The sequence below is a fragment of the Vulpes vulpes genome, chromosome 12, assembly GCF_048418805.1.
Source record: "Vulpes vulpes isolate BD-2025 chromosome 12, VulVul3, whole genome shotgun sequence".
Lineage (NCBI taxonomy): Eukaryota > Metazoa > Chordata > Mammalia > Carnivora > Canidae > Vulpes > Vulpes vulpes.
Window position 1 is genome coordinate 154,062,731 of NC_132791.1, and position 19,061 is coordinate 154,081,791.

Here is a 19,061-nt window from a genome sequence, read left to right on the forward strand (position 1 = left end):
GCTGGGTTATAGTTCTCACTAAGTGGTAAAAAAGGAAACAGACCCTTTCTTGAGCCCACATACCTCCCAAGATAGTTTTAGGCATTTTATCCTTAAATAATTTGCTTTCCAATAATTGTTTGCCTTGTAACAATCATCCCTTATATCTGTGCTGTTTATCCATCCCTTCTGACCTTCCCATCCACCTGTCCTGTGGGTAGCTATCACTTTCACTTTTAACTACCCTGTTTCGCTTGGCACTGTGTTGCCCACCCCCTCAAGTCCCTCCGGGGGCAGCAGGGAATGGAGGAAGAAGCGATAGATGAGGGTAGGGCAGATCCAAGCAGAGAATCAGCCGTGTACTCCACATGGCCAGGGCATTTGCCTCGGCCGTTCTGAGCCTCCTCGTCTTGCCCACCAGCTAGGGCTAACATCAGTGATCTCACCACATTGTCATGAGGCATGCAGGAAAATACGTGCAGACCGTGCACCTTGTCACACAACAGGCTCTCAATAAATTTAAATTCCTCCTTCCTCCTCTCCCTTTTGAAAATAGTCGGGATATAAATTATACATAAATAAATTACACGTTACACTGGAAATCCTCAGAAATGATTAATGTAACCAATAATAATTTTGATATTAATAATAGGTGACTTCAGCAGCACCATCCTAATTCTGACCATCAATCTGTGTGCTCCGGCCCTGTCATCATAATAACATATAGTATTCAAAGTTTACCCTGGAAAGAGCTGAGTGCACATAATTTCCCATTTTCAGATATCTTTTAAATCCTTTTTTACATCAGAGTATTCTGCTACAAACCATTGCTTGTGGTGCAAAGTGTGGGCATTGTGTTTGCCAATAAATGAAAGACAGACATGAATGGAAACACTGCAAAGCTACAAGCAGTACCTGAGACTGAATGTAAGGTTTGGAAGCATTAAGAATGTACTGGAAATAGTGATTTCTATTGCTTGGTGCACTAAAAAAATGGACCTCATTGGAGAGTATGGTACATCATCCCCATTCCCCGAAGGGACAAACTGAAACCAGGCCCTTGAAAGACAGAAACGTCTAGAAGTATCTGCTAAGTATCAGCCCAAGTATCTGCTAAGCTTTCTGCTGACTTCTTTCGAACTTGAGTTTGGAAAAAAATCGCTGCAAAGAAACCTTCAAGCTTTCAGAGTTCTGTGTTTATTATTCTGTATTTCTCTAAGATTTAAATGGAAGCAACCAGAATGGTGGTGGGTGTGGATTTTGGAGTCAGATTGCTTGGGTTGGAATGTTTGTCATTCCGCTTACCACTGCATTTCTCTGAATCAGTGATAAACTCCTGTGTGCCTCAGTTTCCTCAAATGAACCATGAGGGTCATAATAAGGACTAGATGAAGTGGCATTTGTAAGGGCTGGGGCACTGTCCCTGGAGGGCAGTAGACACGTCAGTTGGTGATGAAATGGAGGTCACAGGGAGAGTCCTCTTGGTCTGAAGCTAGAGGCAGGACACCCAAGCCCCTTGTACATAGAGTAGGATCTCACTCATCTTTATTCAATTGGATTATTTATTCCTAAGATGTAATGAGATCTGGCTAAGCTCAGATCAAACCCCTGACTTCACAGCCAGACCCTCCCCACGACATCAGTACTTTGTATCTTCCTTCTCTGCCTCCACCCCCCATGTGCAGGTATATGAGTACCTGTATCAAGCTGGATGCAAGGACCAGCCACCATGGGATGGGAGCCCATGAGCAAAATGGGTGCGTGATAAGGAAATGAAACAAGGCTACAACATTTGTACACTCATGTGTAGCATGTGCAGGTTGACACTGACACAGCCACCGTGAATTGAGGAGAGAGGGAGGTAAAAAAATAAATCGGCGCCTATTTAATTCTCAGCACAGCAGAGATATTCACATGGCACATGGACCCTTAGGCCAACACTGCCAGCCCTCTTACCTGGTTTTGCAGGTAAGGAAGGCACATCTCAGAGACAGTTGTTGACATCCCCAAGGCCAAGAGTTAGGAAGAAACGGAGTCTAGCACCTAGAGGATCATAAGGTAATAACAGGAGATCTTACAGGGTTCCATGAGTCGTGACTCTTATGCCTACTGCACAACACTCCTAACAACTACAAATAATTGACACCTACTACATCCCATGAACCAAACCCCAGAAGCACAGAGCATGTAGTCCTTCCAGGTGCAAGGATTGTAAGAGCTCTCCCCGCCCCCCCCAAACTACCTTCACCTTTGTAGGCTAGTCTGAACCCATCAGGGGGAAACTTGGCAACAAACTGAGGGTTGCTGGAGGGGAGGTGGGTGAGAGGGTGATGGGGTAGCTGAGTGGGGGACATTAAGGAGGGCACGTGAGGTGATGAGCACTAGGTGTTATATAAGACCGATGAACTACTGAACTCTCTCTAAAACTAATGACGTACTATACATTAGCTAATTGAATTTAAATTTAAAAAAAGAGCAGAGGGAATTTGACAACCCCATTGTCAGCTGTTGTTGAGAGGGGTCTCCTTCTCTTGAGAGCTTCCTCCATCACATCATTTACAAATTTATACAAGACATCATTGCCTTGAACTGCAGTGAGAAAGGAGTTTACAATCTTTGGCCTGTGCCCTGTTACGCTTGGAGGAGTGGGCCTCCAATCTGATTGTGAGGGGAGCCCAGCGTGGATCAAACTGAGTCATGAAATCGATGCAGTGAGGTGTGCTGACCATTGATTTTTTAATTTAATGGCACATCATGGCTCAGAAAAGAATGGAAAGTAACAGCGTGATTGCACCCATAGTAAGAGTGATTATCATTTTGAAAAATTTTTATTTTAGTATGCGGGCATGCATGTATGTCTGTGTGCAGGGTCATGATGTAGAAGATATATCTTATTGCAGTCATTAATTATTAAAACAAACCTAAACAGCTTATTTAAAATCCAGATTCCCAGACCGTAGACTAGAACTGATTCATCTCTGCCTTGGGAACGTGGAACCTGTATTTTTAACAGATCCCCTGGCAGCTGTGATGATCAGCCAGGTATGAGAACCACCTGTTGGAGGGCAGGGGCACACAGCTGGGCTTTCCTCACCTGCCTCTACCTCCTCTTCCGGAACAGCGTCATGCTCACGCTGAGCCCTAACAAAGCAAGAGAAGTCACAGAGACCTGGCTTGAAGTAGCACGGGGGGCCTGCGCTGCCAGCCTCCAACCCCAGAACAGCACTGAGCTCTTAAGAACTGGAAAATGAGGTGGAACTGGAAAATCAGCACCAAGTGTCCGAAACACAAAAGCAAGAAAAGCCCCTCCTCCACCCCACTGCACCCCACTCCACCCACCAGAAAAACAGAACCATCTTACAGTCAGCCAGACCTAGGTTCAGGTCCTGAGCCTATGCGATCTGGGCAGGTTGATGGGACTTCTCTAGGCCTCCTCTGGACCATTTAGTGCTTCCCAAAGGTGTGGTAGGATCTGATATAATGTATTCACAGGCTTAGATAGTGTCAGCTCCCAAACAGTTGGTCTAGGACAGCAGCTCCCTTTCTGGCCCCCCACCCTACTGCCCTGCAAGCTTAGGGACGCCCTGTCCCCTTCGGGAGCCTTAGGTGAAGTAGCCATCTCAGGGGCGGGGTTGGGCCAAGGCTGTCATTAACGGAGATTGCATTGTCCAGCCCGAGCATTCTGTTCTAACAGGAGTCCTGCCACCCCATTCCTCAGCAGCTCCCCCGTGCCTTGGGCACAACGTGAACTCCTCTGGAGAGGGACTGTTGGAACAACCCCGGGGGAGAGCCACTTGCTGCCGCGAAGGGCGGATGGCTGGGTCCTAGGAGAGAGCGGACCCCTTCCCTGCTGCAGGTGCCTGGTGTCCTGCAAAGCGTGGCAGATGGAGGCTGGTCTGCACCCAGCCAGCCCTGGGAAAGCTCCAGCCCCAGGAGAGGGAGGAGCTGCTCCCCAGGTGGGGCAGGTGGGGGGCCCGGGCTCAGGTGTGTCTCGGGCTCTGGAACGTGAGTGCTCCCGGGCCAGTGCTGGCAAATTAAAGCTGGCTCTTGGCCCCAGGATACAGCTCTGGGAAGCTGCGTTTGTCTCCCAGACTCTGCCTCGGAGGAAGGCCATGGAAGGGGTAAGACATGTCAGTTTGGTTGCCAGGTTGCTCTGTGTTCTTTCTAGTGCCTGCCAGTAGCGTGGGAAAAGGCTGCCTCCGCCTCCTGGAGAGGAATAAACACACATGGGGCTTGTGCCTGACAATTCACGCTGGTCTTGCTCTGTCGGGGGAGGTGGGATTGAAGGAGGGGATGCACGGTGTGCCCCATGCCACCTCTGGGGGTGAGGGAGCAAGAGGCTCTCGGGAAGGGTGGCATAAGGGGTCCTAGCTCTCACCGCCCCCCCCCCGCCAGCTAAGTTTCTGACCTATTCCCCGCCCACCCCCCACCCACCCACCCCCGCCCCAGCCTGGGTCTCATGCCTGTTGGCTTTTCTCTGTTTGCCCTTGTGGACTGTGTTGATCCCCCTGGTGATAAGCGGGCTTCCTGGTCAGAGGGCAGGGCTGCCTGGTGCTCTTCTGTAGCTTGTGGCTTTAGTGTGGGCTCTGCTCCTTATTAGCTGTGTGGCCTGGATCAAGTGAGTTCATCCCCCTGCACCCCCCTGGGTTCCTTGCTCATGAAATGGGACTACTGTTACAGTACGCAGTTCTGAGATTTTTGGAGGTGCTTATAAAGATAGAGATGACCCGTGGGCAAGTGCCCAGCACACGCCTGGCAGACTTGCCTTCCTGCGTGGTAGCGTGCTGTTCGCGTGGGTGCAGAGCTTCTCTGCTGAATGACGTCCTCTCTTTCCTTCTCCAATTCTCTATTTCCCTCCTTTTCCCTCTTCAAAGTTAATTTCTTTCCAAGGGGGACAGGGAAATCTTCTGTTTCTATATGTTCTTTAGTACGCATTTGGAGTCAAGTCCTTTTCTCCCAATTTAAAACCAAACTTCTAGGAGGGAAGCCACATGATTCACAGGAGGGAGGACTCATTTTATCTGTCACCCAACAGAAAAAGCTTCCCTTTGTCCTGCCTCGGGCGTGAGATGTGTCTCTCTAACTGATTAGTCCAACTAGTGGAGTTTGGAAAAGAGTGAGCAAGGGCATATGGTATTCCATCTCCCTTCTGAATTCTCTCTCCCCCAACTCCTGGCCCAGCAACTTTTGAGAAGCTCCTCCGTGATGGAAAAATGTCAGGCTGAATAGATTTAGTGTAGTTGTAAAAAAAAAAAGAAAATGACTCACATATTGCCCTCTCTGATCTACCCAGGCAGAAGGGGCATCCATTGTTTGAGTCTATCTACAGGACATCACAGTGAGCTCGAGGCCAATTGCCCCATTTTTGTTGTTACTGTTGGTTTTTTTAGAGGAGAGGAAACTAATGGTCAGAATGTCCCTTGCTCAGCATCTTACAGCTGGTTGGCAGCAGAGCTGGAGCAGGGATTGGTAAATAGCAAATATTAAGCACCAACTGTAAGCCAGGTATCACTAACAAGAATTACAACAGGAAAACAAACAGAATGTCAGGCAATTTAGAAAAAATATATATACGTGTGTACATATACAAAAGGGCATGTTAGCTAATGTGGTTGTGCAACTTTTTCTGCTCATGCACAGGGAAAAGAATTAGCAATATGGGTCATTTCTCATTATGGAGGATTCTGTTTCATTTTTTTAAAAGTCAACAAAAAATATTCATCAGCTCAGCCTGTAGGTACTGAGCACCTGCAGTGTGCTGTCAGGGCCTGATTCAGGTGTTGCAGATGTAGCCGTGAGCCAGCAAAAATGCTACCTTTTTAAAACCTATTCTAGCGGAAGAAACAAACAAACAAATATATATATATATAATATTACACACTATGTATTACATATAAGATACACTGTATTATATACACTATTTAATACATTATATATAACAATACATTATATAACATGTACAGAATATATATAATATATATATTAGATCAAATGACAGTAATTACAATGTAGAAAAACACAACGCAGGGAAGGGTTTAGGGATGTTGAGTCTATTGTAAAATAGACTTACAGCAGGTAAGTCTATTTTATTTTTAAAGATTTATTTATTTTAGAGAGAGTGTGCATGTGCACGCACTCGAGTGGGGGGAGGGGCAGGGGAGCTAGAATTTCCAGAAGACCCCCCACTGAGTGTGGATTCCCAATGTGGGGGCTCCATCTCACCACCCTGAGATCATGACCTGAAGTAAAATTGAGTCAGATGCTTAACCCACTGAGCTACCCAGGTGCCCCCAGGTAAGGCTATTTTTAAATGGGATAGTTTCAAGAGAGGCATCCACAGGTGACAGTTGAGCAGAAACTTGGAGGACTTCAGGGAGTTGGCCATGTGGATATCTTAGGTAGAAACATCCTACAGAGAGAGAACAGTAAATTCAAAGGCCCTGAGGCAGAAGCCTGTCTGTGTGTTCAGGAGTAGCAAAATGGTCCTGAATGGCTGATGTAGAGTGGTCAGATGATATAGGGCCCTGGAACATCAGATTTTCCTGAGAGAGGGAGCTCCAGCTGAGTGTTGTGAGAGACATGATGGAATGATTCAGCTTACATGTTAAAAGGATCACCTGGCTATTTTTTCAAAAATAGATGACCGCGAGAATGAGAGCTGACTGGCTGACCTGTGAAGAGACGATTGCCTTCCTCCAACCAGGAGGGTGTGGTGACGCGGGCTAGGGTCCTAGCAGTGACGAGGGTCTAAGGTGACTAGAAATGCTCAGATTCTGGATACATCATAAAAGTAGAGTCAAAAGGATTTACTGATAGAGTGGATAAAAAAGGGGGGGGGGATGAGGAATCATCCATGACTCTTAGGTGCAAAGCCTGAGCACTTGGAAGAATCTGAGTGAGATGATTTAGGTTGGAACGTGTTTGCAAGATCAGTTCTAGTTTTTCACAAAATTGTGGGCTATGGAGAAATGATTGTTTTAAGCTGCCCAGTGTGGGCGTGGTTTCTTCTGCATCAATAGCTCTCTGAACAGTTAGATATCCTTCACTGGTTTTGGTCATAAAAATGTATTCTTCTCCCCCAGACATAGAAAGCTCAAGAGAATTCTATAGGAATATATTTAATTATATAGTTGAAGCCCCTAGACGGAAAGGTTGAGCAACCCTTTTCTGAAGCCCCAGAGAAGTTATGCCTCAGTGTGTTCCCTCAGCCAGGTACGTTTGCACTTAGTCACGGGGTCTTGGCAAGAGAGAACCATAGCATTTTTAACTGGGAATGCTTCTCAGTTGGCATGCTTACAAAATAATCCTTGAGTTTTGATGATTGAGCCTTGGAGTTGTAGTTAAAAGGCCTGTACTGTTTACTTCTGCCTCTTAGGAGTCAAGTGATTTCAGCAAGCCATTGAATAATAAAATGTAGGAGTTGGGAGATTTCTTAAAGACCAACTCCTTTAACAACTCTCATTTTAGTGATGGGGAAGCTTGGGGCCCCTAAGGAAAAGTGGCCACACACTTTGTAACTACTACTTCATTGTGCCATGTGTGCGGTGGGTGCTCCTGGACTGTTCTTATTAACTTCAAGGAGCCAGTCATAGATGCCATCTTGCTACTCAGTCTTGCAGGGGAGAATGTCAAGAAAACAGACAATTTGGGTATTAAATGAAAAGCAGAGTGATGAAGACATCTAGAAATTTTGATGGAAAGCGCTGAGAATGGGTGCCTAACCTGGGTGGGGTTCATCCCAGGTTCACTAGAGAAATTGGTGAGAAATGGTGGGGGGAAAGAGAGACGGGAGATGGGAGGGGAAGGGGCAATGAGGAGAGGGAGTGGGGGTGATGGGGAGCCACCGAGATGGGGAACCACAGAGACAGAACACAGCCAGAATCAAACTCCCAAGAGGGCCAGATATTGAAGGACTGAATAGCATAGGCACTTTATCCTATTGGCCAAGAGTGCCACGGAAGGCCTTCACCTCCAAAATGGGAAGAGTGAACTAAATGTCCCCCAGAGTCTTGTCATGCTCTGACATTCTGGGACTGCAGGACTTTTTCAAAGTCACAGGTGGCTTATTTTTGACAGAGCCGAGTCTGGAACCCAGGTTCTATCAAAAATAAGCCACCTATAAAATTGCTTAGCAAGCCCTCAAGAGCAATTTCGGAGGGTTTTGTTTTGGGGTTGCTTTGTTTTGTTGAATATTCTAATTTTTAATGAATAAGTCACAAGATGGGATACATGTTTAAAAAAAAAAAAAAAAGTGGATGGCCCATGGAGGAGGCTGGCTCTGGAAAAGGCCGTCTGCTATTAAGAGCTTGTTCCTAGGAGAGCAGTGTGCTCTGGGGATTAAGATCAGATTGCCCAGGTGAGGTTTCACGTGAGTTCCAGAAGAATCTCTGAGCAAGGGAATAGGGATGCTCACTCAGTTATTCACAGTTCTGAAAGCCTGGCCACAACCCTCCTGTCCATGCAAAAAAAACACTGCTGCCGAGTCCTCTTGAGCCGAGTTGAGTTCCTGGTAGTGAGATGTTAAGCAACTTGCACATGGCAGGGCTGATGTTGTGCCAGCTGGTGTTATCCAAATGGCACAGACCCCAGAACTTCATGACCTTCTCAGTGAGTCCAGTCTTCCCTGCTCCAAACTGTGTGCCTATATTTATCTACTAGAGATGGTTCTAACGGGTGGATCTGGTCATGTCACTTTCCTGCGGGATCCTCTTCAGTGGTTCCCCATTTTCTGTGGGGTAGAGGCCAAGCCATATAGCCCAGCTTACATTGCCACCATGCTCCCACTCCACCTTCCCGGCCACACATCCCTTGTGCTCTGGTCTGGTATCTCCCTGTGCGCGCACGCGCGCGCGCACACACACACACACACACACACACACACACACACATGCTTCTTCCCAGATGCTAATTTCCACTCTAAGACTCCACTCAGCAGTCACCTTCCTGAGAAACCTGCCCTAACCTCTTGGTCACAAATGGTCTCTCCTAACCTTGCAAGAGCTCAGCCCTTTGAGCAGACCCAGCCCCGGGTCTGGACTAGGCGCTCCCTGGAGAGCAGGAACTAGGTTTCGCTCACGGAGCGAAAAGGAGGTAGCAGGGCCTGGCACCTGAAGCACAGACTCTGAGCAAGCAGCCTGACTGGTTTCTGTTTCTGGCTCCACCATTTACTAGTTGTTCAGCCCTGAGCAAGTTACTTGATCTCTTTTGTGGCCCAGCTACGTCACTTGTAAAGGGACCTAATGGGATTTACTTCTTAGCCTTCAACTGGGGTTTAAATAAGTTAATACATATAAAGAGTTTGAAAGGCTCAAAAAGGCAGATAGTTCTACACACTAAAATAATAGTTCTTGTAATAATAAGCTGCTATGTCTTGAATTGTGTCCCGCCTCCCAAATCCAGATGTTGAAGTCCTAAGCCCTAGTACTTCAGATGTGACCTTTGGAAATGGGGTCTTTATAGAGATAAGTTACGGTGAGGTTTGTGGCACAGGCCTAATCCAGTATGCCTGGCGTCCTCGTAAATAAGAGTGTGGTCATAGAGATCGACCCAGAGGGAAGACCATGTGAAGACAAGGGAGAAATCTACACAAGCCACAGAGAGGCCTGGGCAAGGCCTTCCCCGCAGCCTGCAGCGGGAGCCAGCCCTGACCACACCTGGATCTCGGCCTCCTGTCTCCAAAATTATGAAGCAATCAATTTCTGTCATTTCAGCCACACAGCCTGGTGCACCTTGTTAGGGCAGGCCCACCAAACTCCTACATGGAGCTTCTCAGCAAATTAACTGAGACTGAGAGCGGTTACTTGGTGACCTTCCCCACCAGTCTGGGAGGGGTTTTGTATCATGTTGTTCTTTTGACCTCTCTGAAAACAACAGCTGTGCTTACTAGCTCTTCAGAGAAGAAATCTGAGAAGTACTTATTACCACGCAGCATGGGAAATGGATGAGAGTGATCTGGGGACCGTGGCCACTATTCCTCCCTGATCACTGACTTGTGGATTTGGTTTTTCTCATCTGTAAAAATCTCAAATCTCAGATGCTGGGGGTTATTTTTAAAGATTAGCCCTCACATTCTCTTAGGACACACCACGTACAAAGAAGTTACAAATAATGTGCTTCAGAAACCATAATCAAGCAATCTTTGGATCCTAATATTAGAAAAAATCCAAGTTTTGCTTACTGTGGTTCACTATTACTGTTAATACTCTTTTCATCTCCATTTCGTAGATGAGATAGAATCAGGAATCAAACTCCTGTTTCACTCCAGAGACCCTATTCTTAACCTGATTCCATTTTGTCATGACCACAGTGAGAGGGATATTGGACAAAAGTTTAAAAAAAATTTTATAAAGATTTATTACTTATTTTAGAGAGAGAGCAGGAAAGGGGCAGAGAGAGGAAAGGAGAGAATCTCGAGCAGATTCCACACTGAGGGTAGAGCGTGACACGGGGCTCATACCATTGTAAATAAAATCCTGTAAAAATATTCGTAGTTTTTGAGATCATCAAAATTTCCCAAGCCAGGATTCAAGCAGAGAGGACCTGAACATTCAAACCACTTTCAGCGTCCCACCTCCCCACCACCTTTGCGAACCAGCCAATAGCTCATTTCAAAGATCAGTGTGTGATCTTAAGAAAATCATAGTTAAGAGAGGTTGTTGAGCAATTTGGGGTCCATCTATAAAAACAGAGTAGGATTATTTAAACTTTTAAAGGATCAACCGCCGATCCAATCAAGCCATCTCCCACCGATCTTCTGGTTTCCCACTGTGCTGCTTCTGAGCACAAGCATGGGAGCTGTGCCTCCAGGTTGTGGTATGCAGGAGAGCCCACTGAATAGGGAGCCTGCAGACCTCTGCCTGAATTTAGTGCCTGCCACTTATGCCTGTATGCCCTTAGGCAAATATTTCATCTCTCAGGGCCTCAGTCTCACTTGCCCACAAGGATTTAATGAATGAGATGACCTACTGAGAACAGCACCTAGCATCAAACATGTCCTTGCAATCTTGGTCCAACCTGCTAGTCCCTTGTGGGCTGGGAGGGGCAGACCTTAGGGAAAATTTGGGATGCTTCTGCCTTGTTCTGATCTCTATGTAGTGAGCAAGGGACCTCATCCCTTGTTCTGTTATTCTCAAAAACAAATGAATTACCAGATGTGCTCACCAGCTCTGCTTTTAATTCCTCTTGGAGTCCACCACAGCACCTTGCTTAGCAACTACTTTGTTGAACTCGTGTCCCCAAAAGTAGGAAAGAGAATATCAGTGAAGGACCTGACTAGATGTATTATTTCATTTAAATCTCACAAATCATGTGAGATTATCCACATTTTAGAGGAAGAAACAAGTTCTTTAGGGTTGCATGATTTCATCACTATTATTAATATTAGCAGCTAGAGTTAAATATGTTAGGCACGATTCTAAGTGCTTTATGTATGTTAACTCATGGGAGCTCTAGAGTAAGTGCTGCCATTGAGAGACCCAGAGAGGTTGTATAACTTGCTGAAGGACTTACAGCCAGTAGGCGATGGCCCTGGGATTCAAACCAAGAGCTAGAGTTTTTAAGGACACTTTCTGCAAGAGTTCCTCTTCCCCCAGAAACTCCTGGGTTGTGGTATCATCCTGCCAAAAGTACAAAGTTACCTGAAAAAGGAGAGGCACCTAACACACCAAAGCCATGAAACCTAAGAACACAATTTGCCTCTAAGTTTCTGCTTGGGAAAACAAAACAACACACAGCTAGAACTAAACAGTCGAAACAGTCTTGCTGTCCCTCACACCTCTCTTGCAGAAAGACCTCCCTTCACGGCATGCATTCACAATGAAAACTGGTGAGAACTCTCTGAGCAGAAAAGCAGAACCTGGCAACACCCTTCATCTAAAAGGTTGAAGTGTAGCTACAACTGTTAGAATGCTTCCTAATTAATGCCTTAAACTATCCACAGGTGAAGGCGTTCATCCTTACCTTGGGGTGTACACCTCCCATATCTTCTTTTCTTAATTTAAATTCAATTTGCCAACATATAGTGTAACACCCAGGGCTCATCTCATCAAATGCCCTATATCTTTATTAGTGCTCAGGAGGTACTTACTGGCCTTTAACTCCAAGAAACTGATATAAGAAAACATGCAAATTCTAGACTCCCTATTGGGAATGTTTGCCATAAAATCCTGTGTTCCTTTCCAACCCAGGAAATGCAGGGTGGCCCTGGGGGCTGTGTGGGCTGAGAAGGAACCTCACTTATTACCCTCCCATGCCATCAGCACTGGGTGAGTGAGGGCCATATCCACCCAGAGGAAGCTGGGTCGGACACATTAGGCTCATGGGCAGGGGTTCCATAATTCCAAGTGTAGGCTCCACCCCTCGGGACATTGACCATCAAGTTTCCTCCCGGAAACAGAGTGATGATACCTGGGTATATCTTAAGATTGTTCAAAGATTTAAATAAAATGCCTTTCTCTCATTCAGTTCTCTCACACAGACAGGTAGAAAAAGTACTGTTTCGAGAACCAGTCTGGGCCCTGGCAGTATGTCTGTGTGACTTTGGGCAAGTCTTCAGAATCTTCATCTGTAAAATGTTGCATTAAACCAGGGAGTCCTCAATCACCATTCTGAGTGCTGACATTGAAAAATGTTATGCCTGATATCATAGGAGATATCTGGCTCATGGGGAGGTCCAGAGGATTAGTGATGCCTTTTTTATTTATTGGTAAACCCTCAGTTTTACTCCAAGTAGAATTGAAATAACTCATGGCTTAGTTGTCTCCATGTTTCTTTATGCTTCTCTGGCTAGTGAATTCAAAATGTAGTATGATAGTACTGAGTGTCTAATAGCCTCAAATCAGACATTTCGTTCAAATTCTGGCTCTGTGACTTTCAAGTCACTGGATACAGAGCCCTGAGTAAGCTTAAGGAGAACTCCTCCAGCTGGGCATGTAGTGTGTACGTGTGTGTGCGTGTATGTGCGCATGCACACACACACATGTGCATGAGAGAGACCTTTAGGTTAAATCATTGATATTTAGGTGTTGCTTGGTTATAACAAAATCTAACCTATCCTGACCAATGTATACCCCCAAAGTGTTCTTTACAGAACATGTGTGTGAGTTTCCTATTGCTGCTGTGAGCAATTACCACAAAGCTGGTAGCTCAAAGCCCCACAAATTCATTCTTTTACAGTTCTGGTAGGTCAGGCGTCTCCAGCAGGTCTGCAGGGCTGTGTTCTCTGGAGGTTATAGGGAAGAATTGTTTTCCCTGCCTTTTTCAGTGTAGAAGCCACCTGCATTCACTGGTCTATGGCCCCTTCCTCCAGCTTCAAAGCCAGCAGCATAGCACCTTCTCTCTGACTTCTGCTTCCAACCTTATATCTTCTAATACTCTGACTTTTCCTTCCTTTCTCTTGTAAGGACCCTTATAATTAATGCACCCACTTAGATGCTCCAGGATAATCTTCCCATGTTGACAGCTTTAACTGCATCATATTTCCAGATCCTCTTTTACAATGCAAGGTAATCTATCTACAGGTTCTGAGAATGAGGGTGTGGACATCTTTGGGAGGAGGCATTATTTTAGCCTCCCATAGTCCTAGACTATTTTGACCATTATGCACCTCAGAACGGTCTTATGTTTCAGAGCATGTGCCACATTGTTTTTTTAAAAAAAGTGTTTAAATATCTATTAATTTCTCCCACTCTGGATCATAAATTCCATAGAAAGAGACCATGCCTATTTCTTAGTCACTATTCTATCTCCTTATGGCTTAAATGGTTAGTGACAATGATGACAATGGATAACATTTTGGGGGCTAGGCACAGTGCTTAGCTCTTCCTATGAATAATGTACTGTAATCTACACAACAGTCTGGCAAGAATATGGAATAATACTGTTCCTGTTTTCAGATGGAGAGATTAAATCTAAGCGGGTTTAAGGAACTAGCCCCCAGACCACCTGACTACTATGTGATCAGTCCAGTAACCAAATCCAAGCCTGTTTGATCCCAGACATCATTCAGTTAACAAGCAATGTACCAAAGGCCTAGGAAATAAAACCTAATTTAGACCTCCCTCAGATTGCTCGGAGTTCGATAGGAAAGATGTACAAAAATATTATAATACAGTGTGACAATTATAATGTAATATGGGCCATGCCATATGTTCAAGTTACCAAGTGAGCAGAGAGGAAGAATGTTTTAAGAATGTTTTCACTCAACTTGGGTGAGTCAGAGAAGATTTCCCAAGAGAGATAATTTTTTTCCAGTTTTAAAAGATGAAAAGTGCTCACCAAGCAATAGACCATGGAGATAGAAAGACATTCCAGGCATATATAATAGGATATGTGAAGGAACCTAAGCCAGAAACAGCATGGCATGTCTGGGGACAAAAAGAAATATGGAGAATCTTGTGCCTCTACTGAGGATTGCATGCTCCACACCGCCCTGGACAGTACAGGGTGAAGAGCCGCTGGTGGTGACAGCAGGAAAGATACATTGGGGGCTGAGTTAACTGAGCCTTCTCCTCACATTGCTCATAAGCCAGTGGATAATGTGGTTAGAGAATTGCTTAGTCTCAAAGTTTGAGATAAAGTTTCACAGAATCGTTTTAATAAGCCCTGCTTTAAATAAGCCCTGCTTTAAACCATTCCCCTCTTTTCTCCCTGAGGTCCCATGAGGTTTATTCAGCCCTTCATTAATTTAGTAGGTATTTTTTGAGTACCCTGCATGTGGTAGATGCTGTGTTAGATACAGAAATCCCAATTCCTTCTCTTTGGTAAGCCAATTCCAAGGGTTAACTGAGCTTTCCATCTGGAAAACTCTTTTTGTGTCAGCTGTACAGCATTTATACATACTTATAGATTATGTCTTCAATCTGTGTTGGATTCTGTTTATTTTTTATTCAAATTATTGTCATATTTCACTCTAATCTTATGAGGTAGACAGGACAAATACAATTATTTATATTTTAAGTATTACGAAAAAGATTGGGATTTTATATCTTCAATTCATCAAGAATTTTAGCTAATTTTCTCAGGTCATGATAAGTTCTGCAAGAAATAATTTCTATACATTTGGATAAGATTGTAGTTCATGAATTTCACATATGTATGTTTATTTGGTTAACCTGAATTTGTTAACTGTTTCCTCTGACAGGTAAGAAGCTAGACTCAGGTATTTCTAATCCTTACTAAAGACTCTCAAAACCAGAAGGTATCCCATTCTACTGATGAGCAAATTGAGGCTCTAAGAGGCTGGGTGACATCTTCAAGATCATAGAGTGACCTAGCAGATACTCAAATCCGAGCTGATTCCAGTATTATTTCTATTTTCACTTTAGCTTTAGTGAGTCAAAAGCTTACACATTCTTCTCGGGGACTCAAGGTTACACATCTTCCAAATCAGAAAGCTAGGGAAGCTCTTCATTTTTCTTTCTTCTCTCAAAGCTAAAAAATTGCCTATGATTTTTTTTTCTTTTAGCCAGAGTCTTCCAATATAACAGCCTTAGTATTTCTTCTTGCCCATTCAGAGAAAAGTCTCATTTAATGTGCCACAAAGCATCCATTCTCATCAATAGAGCCTGACTCAATCTGCTCTTCAAGTATGTCGGCTGTTTACCACAAGGTAGTATCTCTGAGCTAAGTAACAAAGTCTGACCCAGCACCTATAAGATCAATTCAAGACCAGATTCATCTAGTTGCCTTTGTCATTTTTTTTCCTTGCTGGGGTCCCCTTTGGTATTTTCCTTATTTAGCTGACAGTAAGCTAAGAGAATCCTTCAGGAGTGAGTGCAAAAATGGGCGAATGGATTGAGTTAAAAGGAAAGCAGAACCAAATGCTTGAAGGGGGAGTCCTGTGTTGCTGTCCATTGTTCTGAACTAGCATTGTTGGCTTGGCTGGGGTACAAGGTGGGAAAATAGAGTGGGCAATGAGGGAGAGAGTCATTTCACAAAATGAGTAGGACCAAGCAGTAGACCAGAATGTAAGCTCTGAGAAAATCTATGGATACTGCGTGTCCGAGGAAGAGGGAGGCCAACATGTAAGCATTTTTATTACTAGAAACTAAAATGGCCACCCATCAGATCAGATACAGTTTTCCTACCTGAACCCATCAGGCCAACTAACCCTGTGCAAATTTATTTCTCAAGTGTGTGTTCCCTGCCCTGTCACAGATAATCATTTCATCATAGTTCAAATCACCATGATAATCATGATCATCCATATCATTCTCCCTGTCCTCCTCCTCCTCATCATCATCTGTCTCACTATCCATATCCCAACTCTCTTCCTCAAAATACCATTACTGTGGGCCTCCTTTGTGCCAGGCATTGCGCTGGTGATGATGCCCTTGGCAGTCCTAGAATGTGAATAGTTGTGTGCCCATTCTATTCATCAGGAAATAGGGAACAGCGAACTGAAATAGCTTTGTCAAGGAGACAGAGCCCGAATTCCTAGAGCTAGGATTCCAATCTAAGACTTTTCAATCCCAGAGCCCATGTTCTTAATCCTATTGCTGTACTTGAAGTAACAGTGTAACAAACACGCAGTTGAGATAAATGCAGGACTTCTTAGAGCACAGGGGGATCGCCACCTCTTGCTCCATACCTGAGGGAAGGCTTCCTCAAGGAGCTGCAGCTGAGCTAAGCAAGATGAGCATTTTTGAGACAAGAAAAAGGGAGGAAAGCACTCAAGGCAGTGGGTGAAATGTGTGCAAAGGCATGGAGGGAGGCATTTCTCCAACAAATAGTAAGTACTGTCTCCTCTGCTCCGGGCACTATGTTAGGAAACCCAAGGATGAACAGGTAACAGAAGAGTGCATCCAGTGCAGGGCATGAACTAGGGGAGATAAGAATGGAAGCTTCCAGAACCATCAGTACTTAGAGGGGACCATGAGAGGAAAATGTTAATAATATACCTGTAGTATGCTTTAGGTCGCACCTTCACATGCCTAGATCGTGAGCTAGCATCATAGGCACTCAACTAGTTATTGAATGAATAATGTCTGTTGACCTTTAAAGCAGTGCATTTGCTTGTACGTGCCACTAGGACAGAGAACGCTTATTTGCCACTGTCACCCCTTCTATCTGCAGTGGGCCCCTGAGTCCCACCAGTCCAGGAGAAGCTGTTCACGTGGCAGTGTGCATGAGTGGTCTGTGTGACTGCAATGTGGCTAGTGCCCCTGCAGGTGTGCGACATGGTGGAGCGGGTTCGGATCTCTTTTATTTATTTTTCATTTTTTTAATAAATTAATTTTTATTGGTGTTCAATTTACCAACATACAGAATAACACCCAGTGCTCATCCCATCAAGTGTCCCCCTCAGTGCCAGTCACCCATTCCCCTCCAACACCCGCCCTCCTCCCCTTCCACCACCCCTAGTTCGTTTCCCCGAGTTAGGAGTCTTTATGTTCTGTCTCCCTTCCTGATATTTCCCAACATTTCTTCTCCCTTCCTTTATATTCCCTTTCACTATTATTTATATTCGGATCTCTTTTAGAGGCTTCATATTTGTTGACTGAATAAGCTACTGAATGAAGAAGGCAGGAAGGATGGCTAGACTGAGATTACTGTGACCCAATCCCTTCCTCACGCAAAAAGCATCTGTTAACTCTCCTGTAAATCAGCATCCTCTCTTGCCGGGGTGAAGAGATCTACAGCACCTGCCTCAACTTGACACACATCTAGTGAGTGCAAGAGCCAAAGGTGGATCCCAGGCCTCTCCTGGTCAGTGCTTTCCTATCCCCGCACGCAGCTCTGTGACTTCCATCAGTTCATGGTTCCCTCTGAGAGGCTGAGGATGCTTCTTTCCTGGGACACAGCTGGGCTGCCAAAAGTGGCATCAGCCTTGCAAGGCTGGCAACCTCCCAAGGCGAAGGAGACTGGGAGCTAGTGCCCAGGCCTCTGTCAGGGACCGGGTGTGACTAATGCTGCTATGAAGCTCTCTCACGAGAGGCTCTGGCTTCTCCAGTTCTTTGATAAAGGAGATTCTGAGGTTTAGTGAGTGGATTAGCAGAATACATATTTAGAAAGCACAAAGACTGTTGAGCTTCAATTTTGGCTGAAGAAATTTTTGTTCCAGATTAAAAGGCCTTGTAGATGCTCTTCGGTTGCATTTTTTGACTGTTTGAAGGCAACAGGTGAGGCTGTGGTAGTGTGTCAGAGCTGGGGGAGTGGGGTCAGAAGGTCAGGATGGCATTTTATTAGCTCTCCAATTGTAGGCAAGCAACTTGGCCATAGTGGAAGAGTAAACAAAATGTTCCCAATGTGGTACTGTAGAGCTTAAATTTTGGAATCAGACCTCATTTAAAAATCCAAATTTACCAATTAGTAACTATGCAACTTCAACTAGCAACAGTCACAACAGTAATGATAGTAGTAATATTTAGCCAGCATTTATGGAAAATATACTATGCATCAAGCACTGCGCTATACCTTAACATGGTTTGCCCAAATAAACAGGCAACAATGGTGTAAATACTGTTACTGTTGCCCTGTTATTAACTAGAGCTGAGGTGGTGAAGGTAAAGTTTCAGTCTCCTGCCTAAAAGTGGCAAGGCCATGATCTGAACACAGACTCCAGTCTACAGCATGGTTTGTAATCTATAAACTGAACTGCTCACTATCCAGGCCTCAGTTTTCTTACCTATAAAATGGGGGAGATTGTATAGGTCAGGTTTTTAGGAGATTCTGAGCTTCTGTCTGGAAAGCACTGATTGCAGTGGTACAAGCTCAGTGAATGGGGTGGTTGGTGTGGTGGGGGGAGATTGACAGTCCCTGACTATGATAACACGGGCACGCCAGATCTCCGAGATGATGCCCATTACTGGTATTAGAGAAGGAAGGTACTGAACAGACAGACAGGAGACCAGACAGGCTGCATTTTCTCTTATTTAAAAAACAAAATGAGGGGTGCCTGGGTGGCTCACTTGGTTAATGTCTGATTCTTGACCTCAGCTCAGGTCTTGACCTCAGGGTCGTGAGTTCAAGCCCCACATTGGGTTCCAGGCTGGACGTGGAACCTACATTAAAAAACAAAACAAAACAAAACCCTCTAACACCTGTAAAATCTGTCCCAATTGCCTTTGGAATGGTGTCTTTGA

General features: G+C 44.9%; 1 protein-coding gene across 4 annotated transcripts in view; it reads left to right on the plus strand.

The window, feature by feature from the left end:
• The first annotated feature begins 3,633 nt into the window (after window positions 1–3,633).
• FYB2 (FYN binding protein 2) overlaps window positions 3,634–19,061 on the plus strand; it is a 121,584-nt gene continuing 106,156 nt past the window's right edge. The window contains exon 1 of one of the 4 annotated variants that reach the window (XM_072730819.1): window positions 3,634–4,100. In XM_072730819.1, the coding sequence (XP_072586920.1) occupies window positions 3,864–4,100 (237 nt within the window). In that variant the 5' untranslated portion in view covers window positions 3,634–3,863. Of the gene's footprint in view, window positions 4,101–4,528; window positions 4,598–19,061 lie in introns of those variants that run through there. The other 3 variants (XM_072730818.1, XM_072730820.1, XM_072730821.1) reach the window with 3 other exon arrangements.